The 17,040-nt window shown below is 43.5% G+C and overlaps 1 protein-coding gene across 1 annotated transcript in view; it reads right to left on the bottom strand.

Annotated features, from left to right (window-relative positions):
* The window catches only part of ITGA9 (integrin subunit alpha 9), a 343,148-nt gene that overhangs the window by 51,880 nt on the left and 274,228 nt on the right, over nt 1-17,040 (bottom strand). The window contains exons 22-23 of the mRNA XM_020285519.2: nt 15,357-15,465; nt 9,449-9,556 (exon numbers count right to left, since the gene is read on the bottom strand). Coding sequence (XP_020141108.2) covers nt 9,449-9,556; nt 15,357-15,465 — 217 coding nt within the window. The remainder of the gene's footprint in view (nt 1-9,448; nt 9,557-15,356; nt 15,466-17,040) is intronic.

The following is a 17,040-nucleotide window of genomic DNA, read 5'->3' as shown; positions in this document are numbered from 1 at the left end:
TTACTGCTGGGTTTTTATTATATGTTTATTTGCCATTAAAATTTCTTCTTTTGTAAATTCCTTATTCATATTATTTTGCCCATTTTTATAATTTTTGTTATTGTTTTGTAGAAGCAATTTATATATTATTTCTCTATTAACTATTACTGTTACTACAAATATATTCTCTCAAATATCTTTTATATTTGTTTATGATGTATTTTGGTCACATGAAAGTTTAATGTCTTTCTAGATTTAAATTTGTCAATCTTTTCTTTATGATTTGGACTTTATAATTTTGCTTAGGAAGAAGGGCTTCTCATTCAAAGATTATAAAAAATTTGATACTTTCTGCACATGTCTTTTTTTTTTTTACATATGACTTTAAATCATCATTTTTTTCCTCCTGTGAAGTATAGGTTTTCTGTAATGTCTTCCCAAATGGATAGGCCAATTGTCTATTCTAGACTATTACTGAATAGTCTATATATCTCCATTGTTTGGGGCCATTATTTCATCAAATTTTTTTCTGTTCCCTTCTCTTTAACTTCTTTTTCTGCAACTCCAACTGTGTGTATTTGGATATGCTTTGTGGTGTCTCATAAAGCATACCAAAGGTCTCTGAGGATGTGGTCGTTTTGGCACATTTTGCTTGTTTTTTATTTATTCCTTTTTCTTTCTGTTCTTTAGATTGGATGGTCTGTACTGATTCATCTTCCATTGCTGATTCTTTGTCAGCGTAAATCTGCTATTGAGCCCCTCTAATGCATTTTCCATTTCAGGTATTTTACTTTTAATTCCAGAATTTCCACTTGGTTATTTTTATAGTTTTCATCTATTTTATTATCCACTAATTTCCATTTATTTTATCTATCAATAATATTATTGATCTTTTCTATTTGGTGAGTTATTTCTATCATGCTTTATTTAAACATGATTTCTTTTAGTTCTTTAAACATATCATAGCTGCTTTGAAGTCTTTGTTAAGTCTAACATCTGGGTTCCTTGGTGACAGTTTCTACTGTTATTTTCTTTCTGTGAAGAGGTTATACTTACCTGTTTATTTGTGTGAAATCTATATCTACATATACAGGTGGAGATATATATATATATATATATTTGAACTGAACCTTTTAGATTATATATTACAGCAATTCTGGATTCTCACCACTCCCCTTGAGGCTAGCTCTTTTTGTTTTGTTTTGTTTGTTCAGTGACATGCCTGAACTAACTGTGGAGTTTGTTTCACTGGGGTGTATAGCCTCTGATGTTTCTGCCCAGTTTTATACCTGATTTATTTTTAAGCCTGGTTTCAAAGGGGTTGCCCTGGATCAGTATAGCTTAAATGATTGTTCAGAGGTTGTACATAAACATCTTGATCCAGTAGGGCTTCCACCCCCTGCAGACAGGTCTGTGTGTTCCAGGGGCTTGCATCTGAAAGCCAGGCAGTTTAGACAGGCATCCTCAAACTATGGCCCGCGGGCCACGTGCGGGTATTTTTGCCTGTTTGTTTTTTTACTTCAAAATAAGATATGTGCAGTGTGCATAGGAATTTGTTCATAGTTTTTTTAAAACTATAGTCCAGCCCTCCAACGGTCTGAGGGACAGTGAACTGACACCCTGTTTAAAAAGTTTGAGGACCCCTGGTTTAGACGTTATCCTCAGCTTTTATGTTCTGCACTCATGAGTCCTCACAGTGACTCAGTGACTCTCTTGGATTTTTTTTGGAAGACGATAACATTTTTTATAATAGGGATACTTTTATTTTTTTGTGATAAAGGTTATTCACTTCTTTTTGTTGTTAGGGCCTCCAACACTACTCAACTGAAGAGGCAACAGCAGGGACTTATGCCTTGTCCCCTTCTTGGGCTGAAGTTCTTTATAGGTTTCTAGTAAAGGACCTTTGTCGAATTGAGGAAGTTTCCTCCTGTGTCTTCTTTACTGAGAACTTTTAAAAAAATCATAAAGGGGTGTTGAATTTAATTTTTGGCTTTTTAAAAGCCCTTACAAGATTATCTGGTGATTTTTCTTCTAATTCTTTTGATATCAATATCAATTAATTATATTAATCAATTTCCTCATGGAGAACCAACCTAGCATTCCTGGATTACATCCTACTTTACCCAGAATATATTATTCTCCTAATAGGAATCCATTTGTAAACATTGATTTAGAATTTTTGTATCTGTTTTCAAAGTGCATTTGGTCTACAGTTTCCTTTTGTGTGTGATCCATCTAGGCAATCAACTAAAATTGAGAACCTCCATGCTGCAACCAAATATTCAAATGCTTTTGACAAAAAGCAGACACAACAAAGTCATTAAAAGGTTAGTTAACTTTAAAATTCATAAATAGCTTTCATTTTTTAAAATTATTAAGTGCACAGTAGTTAGATTTTTTTTACAAAATAACGTACATTTTTAAGCATATCTAATTGAAGTTTCTTGAATGTGGCCTTATTTGATTATGACTAAATTAATGTGGCCTTCCAACATGAAAAGGTTCCCCACCCTTGGGCTGGTCTATCCAAGTGGAGGCTTGGCCACCCTTGAGAATTCTGTTACTTTGTGAAAATTCTAAATATAGTTTTGAAAATCCAGAGTTTGCTTCTAAGAACTCTAAGAACAGAATGCAGCCAGCTCCCACCACTTGGGAGCTTGAGGGTTTACTCAGTTAGACTGACAGTCCGGCAGTTCTACAAATCTTCAGGAAAATGACTTCTAACGCCTTCCATGCAAGCCAGCTATTTATAAATGCACCCCAAAGTCTGTTCCAGTGGCCCTGCCTTGGTCCCATGATTAGTAAAGAGGAAAAGGGGTACACTGGTTTTGAGATATCTGATTAAGTTAAAATTCCTGTTTTAGTCAATAAATAATTTTGCCCACGGAGAAAAAAATTCTCCCTACAACACTACTGATATCCATGTGAACAACTCTTAGAGAACATGCTCCATAAAAAGGACATTCCTGGAGAGAGAGCCAAGATGGAGGACCAGAGACACCAGCTACCAGATCGTTTCAGAAAGGAGGAAATGTTTTAGATGAAAAACAAACAAACAAATAAACATAGGTAGGTTGTAATTATGAGGGAAACATACCAGAACCTACCAGAGATTCCACAGAAAAAAGTTGTGGAGCAGAACAAGAAGGAGAAAGATATTGGCAGAGATCAACCTGAGAAGCTGGGAGCTCAGCAAGAAAGGTAGGTGGAATAGATTGTTTCTCTGTCCCTCACGTCTCTGGCAGTCAGCGTGCTCCCAAGCTACTGGAGAGCCCTTCTATCCTCATGAGCCCAAAAGCTGCTGCCGCCAGTGAACTGGAAGTTTCTTGAGGACAAAGCACCAGGCTGCCAGCGCCCTTGGGACCACTTCCCATCCCTGCAGACCTGAGCCGAGAAGCCATATTGCTTCTCCACCCACTGTGTGCCTTTGTCATCCCTGGGGAGCTTCAGCCCCTCAGTTTCTGTCTTGTTTCCACACAAACATTTCCCAACTCTGGCCCAGTATGTGAGAGACACAGGGGCCCGGGAGTCCTGGGGACAGAGATGACCAGAGTGCTAGCTTTCTTCCACTGAGACTCTTTCCTCCCCTTCCCCTCTCCTGCACGAGGCTGCCAAGAGAGACAACTGAGCTGGAGCTCGCGGGACCTGCTCTCCCCCTCTGTTGGTGCATCCACCACACTGGGACTTCCATACAGTGTGGGGTTCAAACCTTTCCTCTTCCTCTTGAAGACCTACAGTGGAATAAAGGGTGCCCGGACTGTGAGCTCCCTCTTCACTGACCCTCCCACGTGCTGCCTGCCCAGGTGCTCCAACAGAGCAGGGCATAGCCCAAAGCAGGGTGACAAGAAGCCCACTTGAGCACCCCATGGGCAACTTGGGACCAGCATGCTTCTCTCTGGCATAGGCAGGGATCTATCTTCAGGAACCTGGGGACTGGCGTGCAGGCCAGATCCTGTACCCTGAGACTCAATCGTTTCGCTTGGGGGCACAAGGGGGAGATTTGTGAACTAACCTTGGGAGGTGAGGGAGCCTATGCAGTATGGGTCCCAGATGCAGCATACTTTTGGGTGAGCTCACCTATTAACAATTTGAGCTCTTGCCTTCTGGCAGATGCTGGAGGGAGACCATGGAGCATGGAAGAAGGGAAAGCAGCAAAACCTGCTTCTGACAGCCAAGTTGTGAATCTCAGACAGCCCCTCCCCCACAAGCAGACTTAACAGAGAAATAAGAAGAGTGTACAAAGCCTACAAGAAATATCAATTATGTAAAACGTCCAAATATAAGAATCATAGGTAGCCCTGAGGAGGAGGAAGAAAATGCACAAATGCCGAAAAACCTATTTGAGGGAATAATTGAGGAAAACATCCCTGGTCTTGCTAGAGATTAATACATCCAGGTACAAGAAGTTCAATAAATACCTGGAAGATTGATTGCAAAGAGGCAATCACCAAGATATACAGTCACCAGACTGACCAAAGTCAACACAAAGGGAGAACTCCTGCAAATTGTGAGACAAAAACATCAAGTAACTTACAAAAGAAAACCTATCAGGATAACTGCAGACTTTTCAACTGAGACCTTACAAGCCAGAAGGGTATGAGGCTCCAGTCTCAGTCTTCTTAAACAGAACAACTGCCAGCCTAAAATTTTGTATCCTGCAAAACTAAGTTTCATATATGAAGGAGAAATAAAGACTTGTCCAGAGAAGCACTGAGGGAATTTGTCAAGACAAGACCTGCAGGAAATACTCAGAACTACATTAAACATGGATGAACACAATAGACACCCACCAGTATAAAACCACCCAAAAGCTAAAGCTCAGAGCTCATATAAAACAATAGCATGAGAGGTAAAACAAAGCAAAAAGGTATTACCCAACAGTATGAACAGAACAGCACGCCACATATCAATTCTGTCAATCAATGTGAATGGTCTGAATGCCCCACTCAAGAGACACAGGCTTGCTGAATGGATGAAAAAATACAACCCAAATATCTGCTGTCTCCAGGAAACATATTCAACCCATAAGAACTCATACAGACTCAAGGTGAAGGGATGGAAAAAAATATTCAGTACAAATGAAAACCAAAAGAAAGCAGTGTAGTCATTCTCATATTAGATAAAATTAACTTTAAATCAATAATAGTAAAGAGAGATAAAGATGGTCATTATATAAAGATAAAAGGAGGCTGGGTGCGGTGGCTCACACCTGTAATCCTAGCACTCTGGGAGGCCAAGATGGATGGATCGTTTGAGCTCAGGAGTTCAAGACCAGTCTAAGCAAGAGCCAGACCCCATCTCTACCAAAAATAGAAAGAAGTTAATTGGACAGATAAAAATATATAGAAAAAATTATCTGGGCATATTGGTGCATGCCTGTAGTCCCAGCTACTCAGGAGGCTGAGGCAGAAGGATTGCTTGAGCCCAGGAGTTTGAGGTTGCTGTGAGCTAGGCTGATGCCACAGCACTCTAACCCAGGCAACAAAGTGAGACTCTCTCTCAAAGAAAAAAAAAATATAAAGGGAGCAATTTAACAAGACGGCTTAGTAATCCTAAATATTTATGTACCTAACACATGAGTGCCCAAGATTTGTAAAGCAACCTACTAGATCAAAACAAAGAGATAAATAGCAGCATTGTAACTGCTGAGGACTTCAACATTCCACTAACAGAACTGGACAAATCATCCAAGCAGAAAAGAAAGAAATACTGGACTTAAATGGGACTCTAGAAAAAAATGGGTCTAACACTCACTACAGGCTATTTTATCAAAAATTACTAAATATACATTCTTCTCATCAGCACATGGGACATTCTCCAAGACAGGTAATATGTTAGGCCACAAAACATGTACAAACAAATTTAAAAAAAAAAACAGAAATTATACTATGTATCTTCTCAGACCACAGTGGACTAAAAATAGAAATCAACTCTAAGAGAAAAACTCAATTCTACACAAAGTCATGGAAATTCACCTGTACTATTATAGTACAACCTCTATGGAAAATGGTATGAAGATTCCTCAAAGAACTAAAAGTAGACTAGACCTACCATTTGATCTAGCAATCTCACTCCTGGGTATTTATCCAAAGGGGGAAAAAGTCATTTTATCAAAAAGACACCTGCACACAAATGTTTATTGCAGCACAATTCACAATTGCAAAGATGTGGAATCAACCCAGGTATCCATCAATTCATGAGTGGATTAACAACATATGGTGTGTACACACACACACACACACACACACACACACACACACACACACAGTGAAATACTACTGTGCCATGAAGAAGGATGAATTAAGACCTTTTGTAACAATTTGGATGGAACTGGAAACCATTATCCTAAGTGAAGTATCTAAAGAATGGAAAAACAAATACATGTACTTGTAATTAAATTGGAACTATCTGATGAGCACACATGTGCACAGAGGGAAGTAAAACCTAGTGGAAATCAAGTGGGGCTGGTGGGGGGTGGAGAAGAATGGCTGGGCAAAAACCTACCTCTCGGGTACAATGAACACTATCTGGGCAATGGGCACACATATAACCCTGACTCAAGCATAACAAAATCGATACATGTAACCAAAACATTTATACTCCTGTAATATTTTGAAATAAAAATAAAAGGACATCCCTAGATGTTGGGGGAAAAGGTGATGTGGTCAGTATGGTTAGTAACACTTAAGAGTGTAGACAGGAACACGTGTGGTTTGTTAGCCTCATGCTAAGTTCAAACCATGGTGCACCGTGGGTACAGAACACTGGGGGCTTTTCTTCTGCCAGCTCAGATCCCCCACACGAGGGCACGCCATGGAACATGAATGGAATATCACGAGGGGTAAAACCAATGGAGCAGGCACTTCAGGACGGGTGACCTGTTCTACACTCACCATTCACATGGTTCTGGGTTTCCGCACATGTGACCCAGGAGGACAGCAAGGCCAGAAACTGTTATTACCATCACACAATGTTTTCTTTGCCTCCACCCTGTGTCCTGTCCCACTCTGGGCTCAGACGAGTCACAGGCTGTGGGCCTTGCTGCTTGATTTTCGAGCTATCTATGGAAATAGTTTGTCCTTTTGGCTGAATGTCTCTCATACACCCATATGGAGAGCAACGTTGTCACAATCTTCTCCAGGTGGGCTGCACCTGCTCTCTTTGTGTGGTGACCTTTGTGCCCCAGGCCTTCCCACGAGGTCACCAGGAGGTACCGCCCTCACACTTTGCCACTCCTGCATCTGGGACACAAGTGGCTCCCCGAGCTTTCTGATACGAGGACACAAGTTGGAGGTGTTAAATCATTGCTCAGCGGTCAAAATACAAATTGCTGAGCAAAAGGATTCTTTCAGGATTTATATCAATAGGAGACTTTCCTGAATTCACTGAGAGAGAGTAATGAACTCTGTTTTATATTGTGAATTTATTCTTTCAGCCCACAAACATTTGTTGAACATATATCATATGCCAAGTGATACCATTTGGATGGTTTGCCCCTCCAAATCTCATGCTGAAATTTGATCCCCACTGTTGGAGGTGGGGCCTGGTGGAAGGTGTTTGGGTCACGGGGGTGGATCCCTCATGAATGGCTTAGTGCCCTCCCACGATAATGAGTGGGTTCTGGCTCAACTAGTTCATGAGAGAGCTGGTTGGTTACAAGAGCCTGGCACCTATCCTCTGTCCCTTGCTCCCTCTCTCACCATGTGATACACCTTCTTCCCTTTCCCATTCCTTGATAGCAACACAAACAGACTAAGACACAAAACACTGCATTTGGTCCTGGAGATACAGCAGTGAGCAGGCAGGAAGAAATCCCTGCCCTCATATTGTAGAGGGTGGGGAGGAGGCAGATAAATTGGCCTAATAAGAAAATAGATGGGACATCAGCTGGTGACAAGGGTTATGGTGAAATACGAGCTGGAATGGGGGATGAGGCATGCTGGGAAACAGGGTGGTCAGGGAGGTCTCTCTGAAAAGGTGACAACTGAGCAAGCACCGGAAGGAGGTGAGGTGGGAGGTCACGTGCATAGCTGTGGGAAGGGCATCCCAGGTGGAGAAGATGGAGTGCAAAATTCTGGAGGTGGGAGGGTGTCCAGTGTACTCTAGGACCAGCAAGGAGGAAATGAGGCTAGTGCAGAGGGGGGAAGAGAAGGAAGAGATGAGGTCAGAGAGCCACAGGTGATAGACTATGAGGCCAGCAGAGCTTCTGGAGGGATGTAGGAAGAAAAAAAGCCACTGGTGGGTTTAAGCAGAGGTGTGACATGACTTGATTTATATTTTGTTCTTTTTTTTTTTTTTTTTCATGTAACCAAATTTGTCATGCATTGATTTATATTTTGGAAGGATCACTCTGCTGCTAGGTCAAGAATGAACTACAAGGAACTGGGGCAGAAGCAGGGACCCCAGAGAGGGGACTGCTGCAATAACCCAGGTGACAGATGATGACCCCTTAGACCAGGGTGCTGGATGTGGAGGTGTAGAAAGTGGTAACATTCTGGATTTGTTGTGAGGGTGGAGACATCAGGTTTGCTCACGGGTTGGATGTGAAGTGTGGGGGAAAAGAGAGGCATCAAGGATGACCCTAGGTTTTTGACCTGAGCAACTAAAGGATGGAGCAGCCCTCTTCAGGGACAGGGAAGGTTGAGGGAGAAGCAGGTGTGGAAGGGTACTGTCAAGAGTTCAGTTCTGGATAATACTGAGATGCCTATTAGGCATCCAGATAGAGATGGCCTGAAGACAGTTGGCTATTAAGGTCTGGAATTCACGGCCAAGGTCTGGACTGGAGAGAAAAATTTGGTGGTGTCAGCACAGGCTGGATTTAAAGCCATGAGTCTGGGTGAGATCTTAGAAGCCGGTGTAGAATATAGGAGGGCCTGGGCCCTCTAGAAGTTGGGAAGATTAGGAGAAAAGCCAGTGAGAAAGGTGAAACCAAGAGAATGTGAAGTCCTGGAAGCCAAGTAGAATGTTTCAAAGAGATGGGCAGCAATGGTCACATACAGTTATCAAGCTTCCCTTGGGAAAAACATCATCTATACTTGACTCAGGATCAGGTAGAGTTGCATATTCTGCATATAAACTGGAGTTTCAACCTACACTTATGTCCTTTATCTTTAGGTATCAGTAGCCCTTTGACAATCTTTATGAATGCTGCAGATCTTCTCAGCTAAATGCACTCAGACACACACTAGACTGCAGACAGCTGCCAGAGGTTCCCAGATCCAGAAAAGTCCATCTCAGGAGTTGGATTCATAACCAACCCTTTTCGATCCTCAAAGAGGACTTCCTATGGCATTAACCAAACTGTCTCAATGCGGAAATTCAGGTATCACACGTCCCCCAGCTTTCCCAGATATGTTTCCCAAGTGCAGAATGAGTTAGCTTTTCTGGGCCCCAAGGGTGAACATCAGGGTGAGGTGGAATCCAAAATCCGAGTGCGCTGGCTCAAGTCTGAAAGCAGCAGGGAACTCACCATCATTTCCTGGATATGAAACATCTCTGCGCCACCAGACGACAGTCGATTGGGGAAGGAGATGCTGAGAGATGACGCAGGAAGGGTGCTCGGACCAGTGTTGTAGACCTGTGGGTGTGGAACACACACAGCAAGTTTTAAGGGAAAATAACAGATCTTCATGTCCCGTCATGCAATTACACTACAAGATTCTTTGAAATCCTATACTCTAGGGTTTGAATCTGGAAGGTCAGGACTTGAAGTAAAATATTGAAGGATGGGAAATTTCAACAAAATTGAAATCCTTCTAATATCTACTTAAAAACCTTAAACTTTCAAATTACCTTATTCCCTTCTAGCATTTTCTTATCTTCTTTCTTCCTACTAAAAATTATATTTCTTTTCGCATACCTAGAAATTTACTCATACCCTGTTACATTTGGTGGGAACTCAGACATCGTTATCTAGTCTAATGGTTCTCAAGTTTTTAACATAATGTCAGAATCATCTGAGGGACTTGCTAAAAACACAGAGTGGGGGCATGTGGCGGGAGTCATGCCCAGAGTTTCTGTCGCAGTAGGGCTAGGATGGGGCTGGAGGATTTGCATTCCTAACAAGTTCTCAGAAGATGCTGCTGCTGCTGACCCAGGAACTACCCTGTAAGAACCCCTGAGCTGGTCCAACCTCTTTCCTTTGACAGTTTGAGGTAACAGAGACCCTCATAGACAAAGTAGATCTTTCTTATAGGAAGGTCTATTTTTATTGCACCAGTCAGCTGATTTGGTTCCTAGGCAATTGGCAGCTCCTCACTTGCTAATATTGTTTGATGATATCTGTGCATCTCTTTTCTGTCTTAGCATTTGATTCTAGAAAATCTTACGCCTCTTATCTTCCCTACCATCTCTCCATATTGTCTCCAGAAGCCAGTAGTTCCCTGAGAAATGAGGGAAAAGCTGGTAGCCACAGAGAGACTAATAAGAGCAATGAGATAAAGGAAAAGATGAACATGAAACTCAAGGAAGAAATGAAATATGAAGGTGAATAAAACAGATGGGTAGGTCTGTATAGCCAGAAAGTAGATTGTGGTTGCCCAGGGCTGGGGGTAGGGAGGAAAGGGAATGTGACAGGCAGTGTGACTGGCCCCCAAAGATATCCATGTCCTCATCTGTGGAAACTGTGAATGTTACATGCCAATGGGCAATTAAGGTTGCTAATCAAGTGACCTTAAAATAAAGAGGTTACTGGGCTGGGCATGGTGGTGGCTCATGCCTGTAATCCTAGCACTCTGGGAGGCCAAGGAGGAAAGACTGCTTGAGGTCGGGAATTCGAGACCAGCCTGAGTAAGAGTGAGACCCCGTTTCTACTAAAAATAGAAAAAAATTAGCTGGGTGTGGTGGTGTGTGCCTGTGGTGTGTGCAGCTACCCAGGTGGCTAAGGCAGGGGGATCACTTGAGCCCAGGAGTTTGAGGTTGCAGTGAGCTAGGCTGATGCCACGGCCCTCTAGCCAGGGCAACAGAGCGAGAGTCTGTCTCAAAAAAATAAAACATAAATGAAAAATAAAAGAGGTTATCTTGGATTATCCAAGGATATTGCACATTGTAATTACAAGGGCACTTATATAGGGAAGAGGGAGGCAGGAGAGTCGGAACGAGAGAGATGGCATCATGGCAAAGATTTGACCAGCCACTGCTGGCTTTGCAGATGGAAGGCGGCCATGAGCAGCTGCCTCTAGAAGCTGAAAAAGGCAAGAAATTGGTCCTCCCCTGGAGCCTCCAGGAAAGACTGCAGCCATGCTGGCAGTTGATTTTAGCCCAGTGAGACCCATTTTGGACTTCTGTCCTCTAGAACTGTAAGATAATAAATTTGTGTTGTTTTATGCCACTAACTTTGTGGGAATTTGTTACAACGGTAATAGAAAATTAATATATGGAGTGATTGCTGATGTGCACAGAGTTTCTTTTGGGGGGTGATACAGATGTTCTAAAATTAGATGATGATGATGGTTGTTCAACTCTGTAAACATACTAAAATGATTGAATTGTGCACGTTCAACGTGAACTTTAAGGAACACAGTAGTATCTCAATGAAGACGTTATTTTTAAAAAGATGAGTAAAACATACATAATTCTATCTGTCAGTTAAAAAGTAAAAACAAAGTTGAGTAGGAAGTAAGTAGGAGAGAGGAAGAAAGAAGTGAAATGCTGCTTGGTGGCCTGGGGACTAGAGAGAGAATTCAGGGACTCTCTGAACCTCAGGGCCATCTCGGAAGTTGAGGTCAGAAGGGCGAAGACACAAAAAAAGGGGTGGAAACCTAACCAAGGCCTCTTCACACACGACAGCATGTATAGGGATCTAGCTGCAGCCAGCTCTTGCCTAGAAAACTATGTCTTTATTTGTAATAAGTTGGTTTGGCTTCAAAGAATAAATAAATTTAAAAAAAAAACAAGATAGAACAGAGGAGTGGTTGTTGCCAACTCCTGATTAAAAAAAAAAAAATCACCAAAACAACACCCCTAAGACACAAGAAAAGGAAAGAGCATTGAACCACAACTGAAATAACTGATGTGAAATGAAACATGAGAGCACAGAATTGAAAAGAAATCTCCTGACATGTCCGGGAAATCCCCATTCAAGCACGAATGGGGTGAGCAAAGAAGAAAGGACTCTGTTTTACACTATTTCATTCTTCAGAGCCAGGAGGATGGGAAAGCTGGCATTACTGTATTTATTTTTAACAAATGTCTTAATGTTGGATTCTCTGCAGAGGTTCATGTGCAACATCTATGTTATTTTTCACCATTGTTTTTCAGGTGGAGAAATGCTTTGACTCCTCATGCCAAAAAGCCCATCAATGGCTGACAAAGTTATTCTTATTTCCACTTAAAAAAACCGTGATGAAATGCAGAAGGCAGCCCGAGACTAGTATTTCTGCCTTTCTTCCATCTGCAACTGCAGTGGAGTTTTTAAACAACTAGGTAGCTTGTTGAATCATAGATTCTAAAAGATATAGAAAGATCTGTTCTTATGGAAAGTTGTGTATTCTTCTGCAGGAATGGTATTGCTAGAATAAGGAAATACAGAAGGGTTTTTTTTTTTTTTCCATATTTCTGGCCTTCTTGTCCTCTACTGTTTCTACCTCCTGGTCATTATCACCACCAACCTGGACAGTGACCTTCTTGCAGGATGACCACAATAACAACAATTATACCAATAACTGAGGCGTCAGAGAATTCTCAGGGAAAAGGTATGCTTTGCTAATACAGAGGGATCTCCTTATAATCGATGGCAAACACTATCAATCATTCAGACCCAGCTGATTCTGTCTACTCTGGATTGAATACTGCGTACTTCCTCAGGGGATGGATCTCCAAAAGAGTTTATCTCAGGGGCACGCCAATCACTCATTCCCCAGGGCCAGATTCTCTAGCCCGGGTCCTATTTCAGGTCAGATGTGAAGGAAGCCGTTTGCTTGAATACCAAACTTTAAGCTCCCTGTAAAAATACACTCAGAGCAACAATTAGAAGGATAAATTGCATGCCCTGGGGTTTCTTTCTCTCTTTCTTTTTGTTCAGAGGGTGATAACATTCAGGATCTTTCACATAACTGCTATTCTTCTTGCCTCTTTCTTTCAACACCCTTATCATCTTCATTACAAGGTCTGTGTAATTCGAGCTCCTCTAAATAATCTAAATAATCTTCTTGACTGTATTTTTTATTCTTAGACACCTCAAAAAATATAAGGGTAGGAAAGAGTATAAATTACCAAAATGAAATAAATCCATCTGGTCTTTATCTGTTTTCTATCCAATTACAAAAAGTAAAGGGGAAAAAAATAAACTAATTCTTAGAAGCAATTCAGAAACACAGAAGTGCTGCTCACAGCAGCCACGCCACAGCCTGGAGAGCAAGCTCTAACCCCGTCTTTCCCTCTCCCTACTGTAAATCCGGGGCAGGGCGTGACAGCGGGGGCTTAGCTGGTCGGGAGGCGCATCCTCCCCGGGCTGGGGACATGTGTTATCCATCATGGCTCCTGAGGGCTGCTGCTGGGAGAACACTCTGGAGAGAGGAAGACCGCTGTCTGCCAGAGCCCACAAATGTTTTACTGCCTCTGTCTCTGGCCCCTCACCCTGTCATTATTTGTCATCCCTTAAGTCCATCTAGGAGAGGCCACAGGGAAAGAAAATAATAATTATTGGGCCACAGCAGTGAGTGCCAGAGTGGGAAACCATCCTCTTCATGGGAAAGGAAGGAAGAGGCAGGGAAGAGCTCAGGGCGCTAGAACTGGGGAGCGGTGAGATGTGACTTCCAGATCCGGATTTTGGCGCACTGGGGGCAAGAAGGGCCCATCTCCTTCTCCTTCACTTCCTCCACATGGCCGGGTGCTGGGCCGTACGGGGCCCAGTCAGTGCCCCATGGGTTGTGGCCCCAGCCCCTCCTCTCCCAGTGCTGGGACCTTCAGCATGTCCTTCCTTGCTTGGGCCCACATTTCCCTGTATTTGTCAACTGAGGGGGATGGACTAGATGACGCTGAGGTTCCTTCTGGCTTTACGTTCAAAGACTCTCAGGTTGAAGAGCACTGGCTGGAGAATTCGCATCTAAAACGGGGGTCAGCAAACTGTGGACCGCAGGCCAAATCTGGCCCAATGCCTGCTGTCCTACAGCCCAGGAGCTAAGAAGGGTTTTACGTCTTTCGATGACTGGGCAAGAAAATCAAAAGAAGAATAACATTTCATGGCCGGGCGCGGTGGCTCACGCCTGTAATCCTAGCTCTTGGGAGGCCAAGGCGGGCGGATTGCTCAAGGTCAGGAGTTCAAAACCAGCCTGAGCAAGAGCGAGACCCTGTCTCTACTATAAATAGAAAGAAATTAATTGGCCAACTGATATATATATAAAAAATTAGCCGGGCATGGTGGCGCATGCCTGTAGTCCCAGCTACTCGGGAGGCTGAGGCAGAAGGATCGCTCGAGCCCAGGAGATTGAGGTTGCTGTGAGCTAGGCTGACGCCACGGCACTCACTCTAGCCTGGACAACAAACCGAGACTCTGTCTCAAAAAAAAAAAAAAAAAAAAGAATAACATTTCATGACATGTGAAAATTACATGCAATTCAAGTTTCAGCGTTCATAACTAAAGTTTTATTTCTGTATTATCTATGGCTGCCTTTGCCCCACAGTAGCATAGTTGAATAGTTGCCACAGGGACGGAGGGCCCACGAAGCCTAAAATACTATACTCAGCCCGTGAAGTTTGCCAACCCTCAGTTAAGAGAAGGAACAGGGTCCTTCAAGAGGCCCACGGTCCATCCCAAGTGGACGTGTGGGAGGCAATGCCCGTGCAGCTGGGGTGGGCCAGCCAGGGCTCAGTGAGGAGTGCCTCGCTTCCTCCCATGGGGTCCACCCATGCTCACACTGCTCTGCTGTCACACATACACTTCTGAAAGGCCAGTCCCCTGCGGGAGGCAGGGGTTCCTGGCTGAGTCAGCATGACAACCCCAGGAGGAAGGGGACATGGCAAATCCTCTGAGGCACCCTTGCCTGGAAGGTGCAGAACGATGAAGAACAGAAAAGGGGGTCCTCATGGGACTGTTTGGGCTGGGCCTAGACCTCAACCACCAGAGGCCCTCTTGGGGAAGACTGACAAACTGAGGTTCATCATGGGAGTTCTCTTTCTGAGTCTTGAAAAGCAGAGGGGTCTGCCCAGCAGAGTACCAGACGGGGAAGGGATCCATTCTGTGTGTGGTTACAGATCACACACACACACACACACACGCACACGCACACGCACACGCACACGCACACACCAGCCAACCTGGCTGGGAAGCGTTTCTCCTGAAAAGAGCCTGGCCCTGTAGCTGTCTTTGTGTAGGAGACCCATCCCATGGGCTGTTCTGTCATCCCCCCGTGACAGAGGTGGTCTCCCGGAGCAGGTACCTGAAGGGTGACGTTGATGGGCTGAAAATGACACTCCAAGTCATCCAGCTGAACGAAGTTGGACGCGTCCACAGACTCGCCGTACACGAAGGAGGTTGGAGACGTGATTCTGAAAGAGGAAAGCATGTGGGATCTGTCATCCCAGCCCACAGTCGAGCACTTGTGGTCCCTGCCGTCCCGAAAACCCCAAACATTTGTCTCTGTGGAATCCAGTCTCCCACCAAAGGCTTTCCTTCTGCCACTGCTTCTTCCCTTTCCTGTGGATGGACTCGGCCAGACCGTGCTTTCTGAACACACATCTCTAGCAGTGACTTCTTAGGTCATATCAACAAGCCACATAGAGAAATATGTGGTGGGATGACATTTATAAAATGAGAAGGAAGACCATGATGGCTTTGATTTCTTTTTTAAAACTGGATTATACAAATATACATTTTCTGTCTTGCCTTTTAAGAAACATTTTATGGATCAAAGAAGAGGATGATAAACTTTAAAAAATAAATATAAATGAATTACATATTTGGCAAACAAACCCCATTCTGTGACAAATTCATTTTTAAAAAAACTTAAATTTGTCAGACTACCAGGGTGACTAGAAATTAGGTATTTGAAAGCTGAGTCTGTTCAATGACAGCATTTTCCCTCAGATTTCAAACAGCGGCCACATCAGAGGGGATAAGAATTCAAGCTCAGTTTGTAGCACTGCCTTCAACATTGCTCGTAGGAACAAATCCCCGAGAAGCAACGAAGCTCAGACCGACACTCTCAGACAAATAACAAATTCTGGATGCTAGAAGCCACTCACCTACCTACACACAACAACGTATGATTTTGGAGACTGAGTCTAAATGGACAGCAACTCACCTATTTTCAATTTAAGTGCATTATTTTTATAAGGTAGTGAGTTCAGGTTATCAAATGGCAAGCACTGTTTTAGATTCCTGACAAGATCAGAGGTAGACTTGTTTGTTTAACTGGTGGCTTCATCAGGGGCTGTTAACACCTCACAATGAGGTCTCCTAAGGCTCAGCAAGATCAAGTATGCGTGTGGGGGAGTGTTTTCTCTTCGTCCCCAAGGATAGGGCTTGGTTCCGGGCACATTCTCACTGCGCCTCTGATGAGACAAGTAAATAAACTACACAGTTAAAAATAGAGTTGTGAACAGAGGCAAAAATATGCTATTTTGCAAACATATTCCACCAGTACCTCATGTCTAAGAAACACATGATCAAAAATGCCAAGAGCCCAGGAGCAGGAAAGCCCAGAGATCCCTCCCGCTGGCTCCCAGCGCAGGGATGGCTCCTCCTGCAGAGACCGACTTTCCAATTCTAGCCAAGGCCAGGACCCAGGAGCACTTGAAAACCGAAAAATGAGAAACTGTGAACCTCCAGAAAGTTCAGCTTGCGTTTGAGTCCAGGGTTCAATGGGTCTTCATTTGATCTAAACTAATTGTGCAAATCTTTTTTTCCACTATCAAGGAGGTATGCGCTCTGTTTTCTGAAGCTGGAAACAGGAACTGAGTTCTCATTTTTCTAGGCCCGGGCTTTGGCTGAAAACCGACCCGGGCTGTTTCAGGTCCCCACAGACCGCAGCCACAGCCCTGCTTTCCAAGGATCCCAGCAGCACTGAGCGGCCGTGGACTTCCACCGGACAGACGGCGGGGCTGTCGTGGTGGTTACCTGCC

This window comes from Microcebus murinus, chromosome 1, assembly GCF_040939455.1.
Source record: "Microcebus murinus isolate Inina chromosome 1, M.murinus_Inina_mat1.0, whole genome shotgun sequence".
NCBI lineage: Eukaryota > Metazoa > Chordata > Mammalia > Primates > Cheirogaleidae > Microcebus > Microcebus murinus.
The sequence above is the reverse complement of the archived record's forward strand: the minus strand, read 5'-3'. Positions and strand labels throughout refer to the sequence as shown.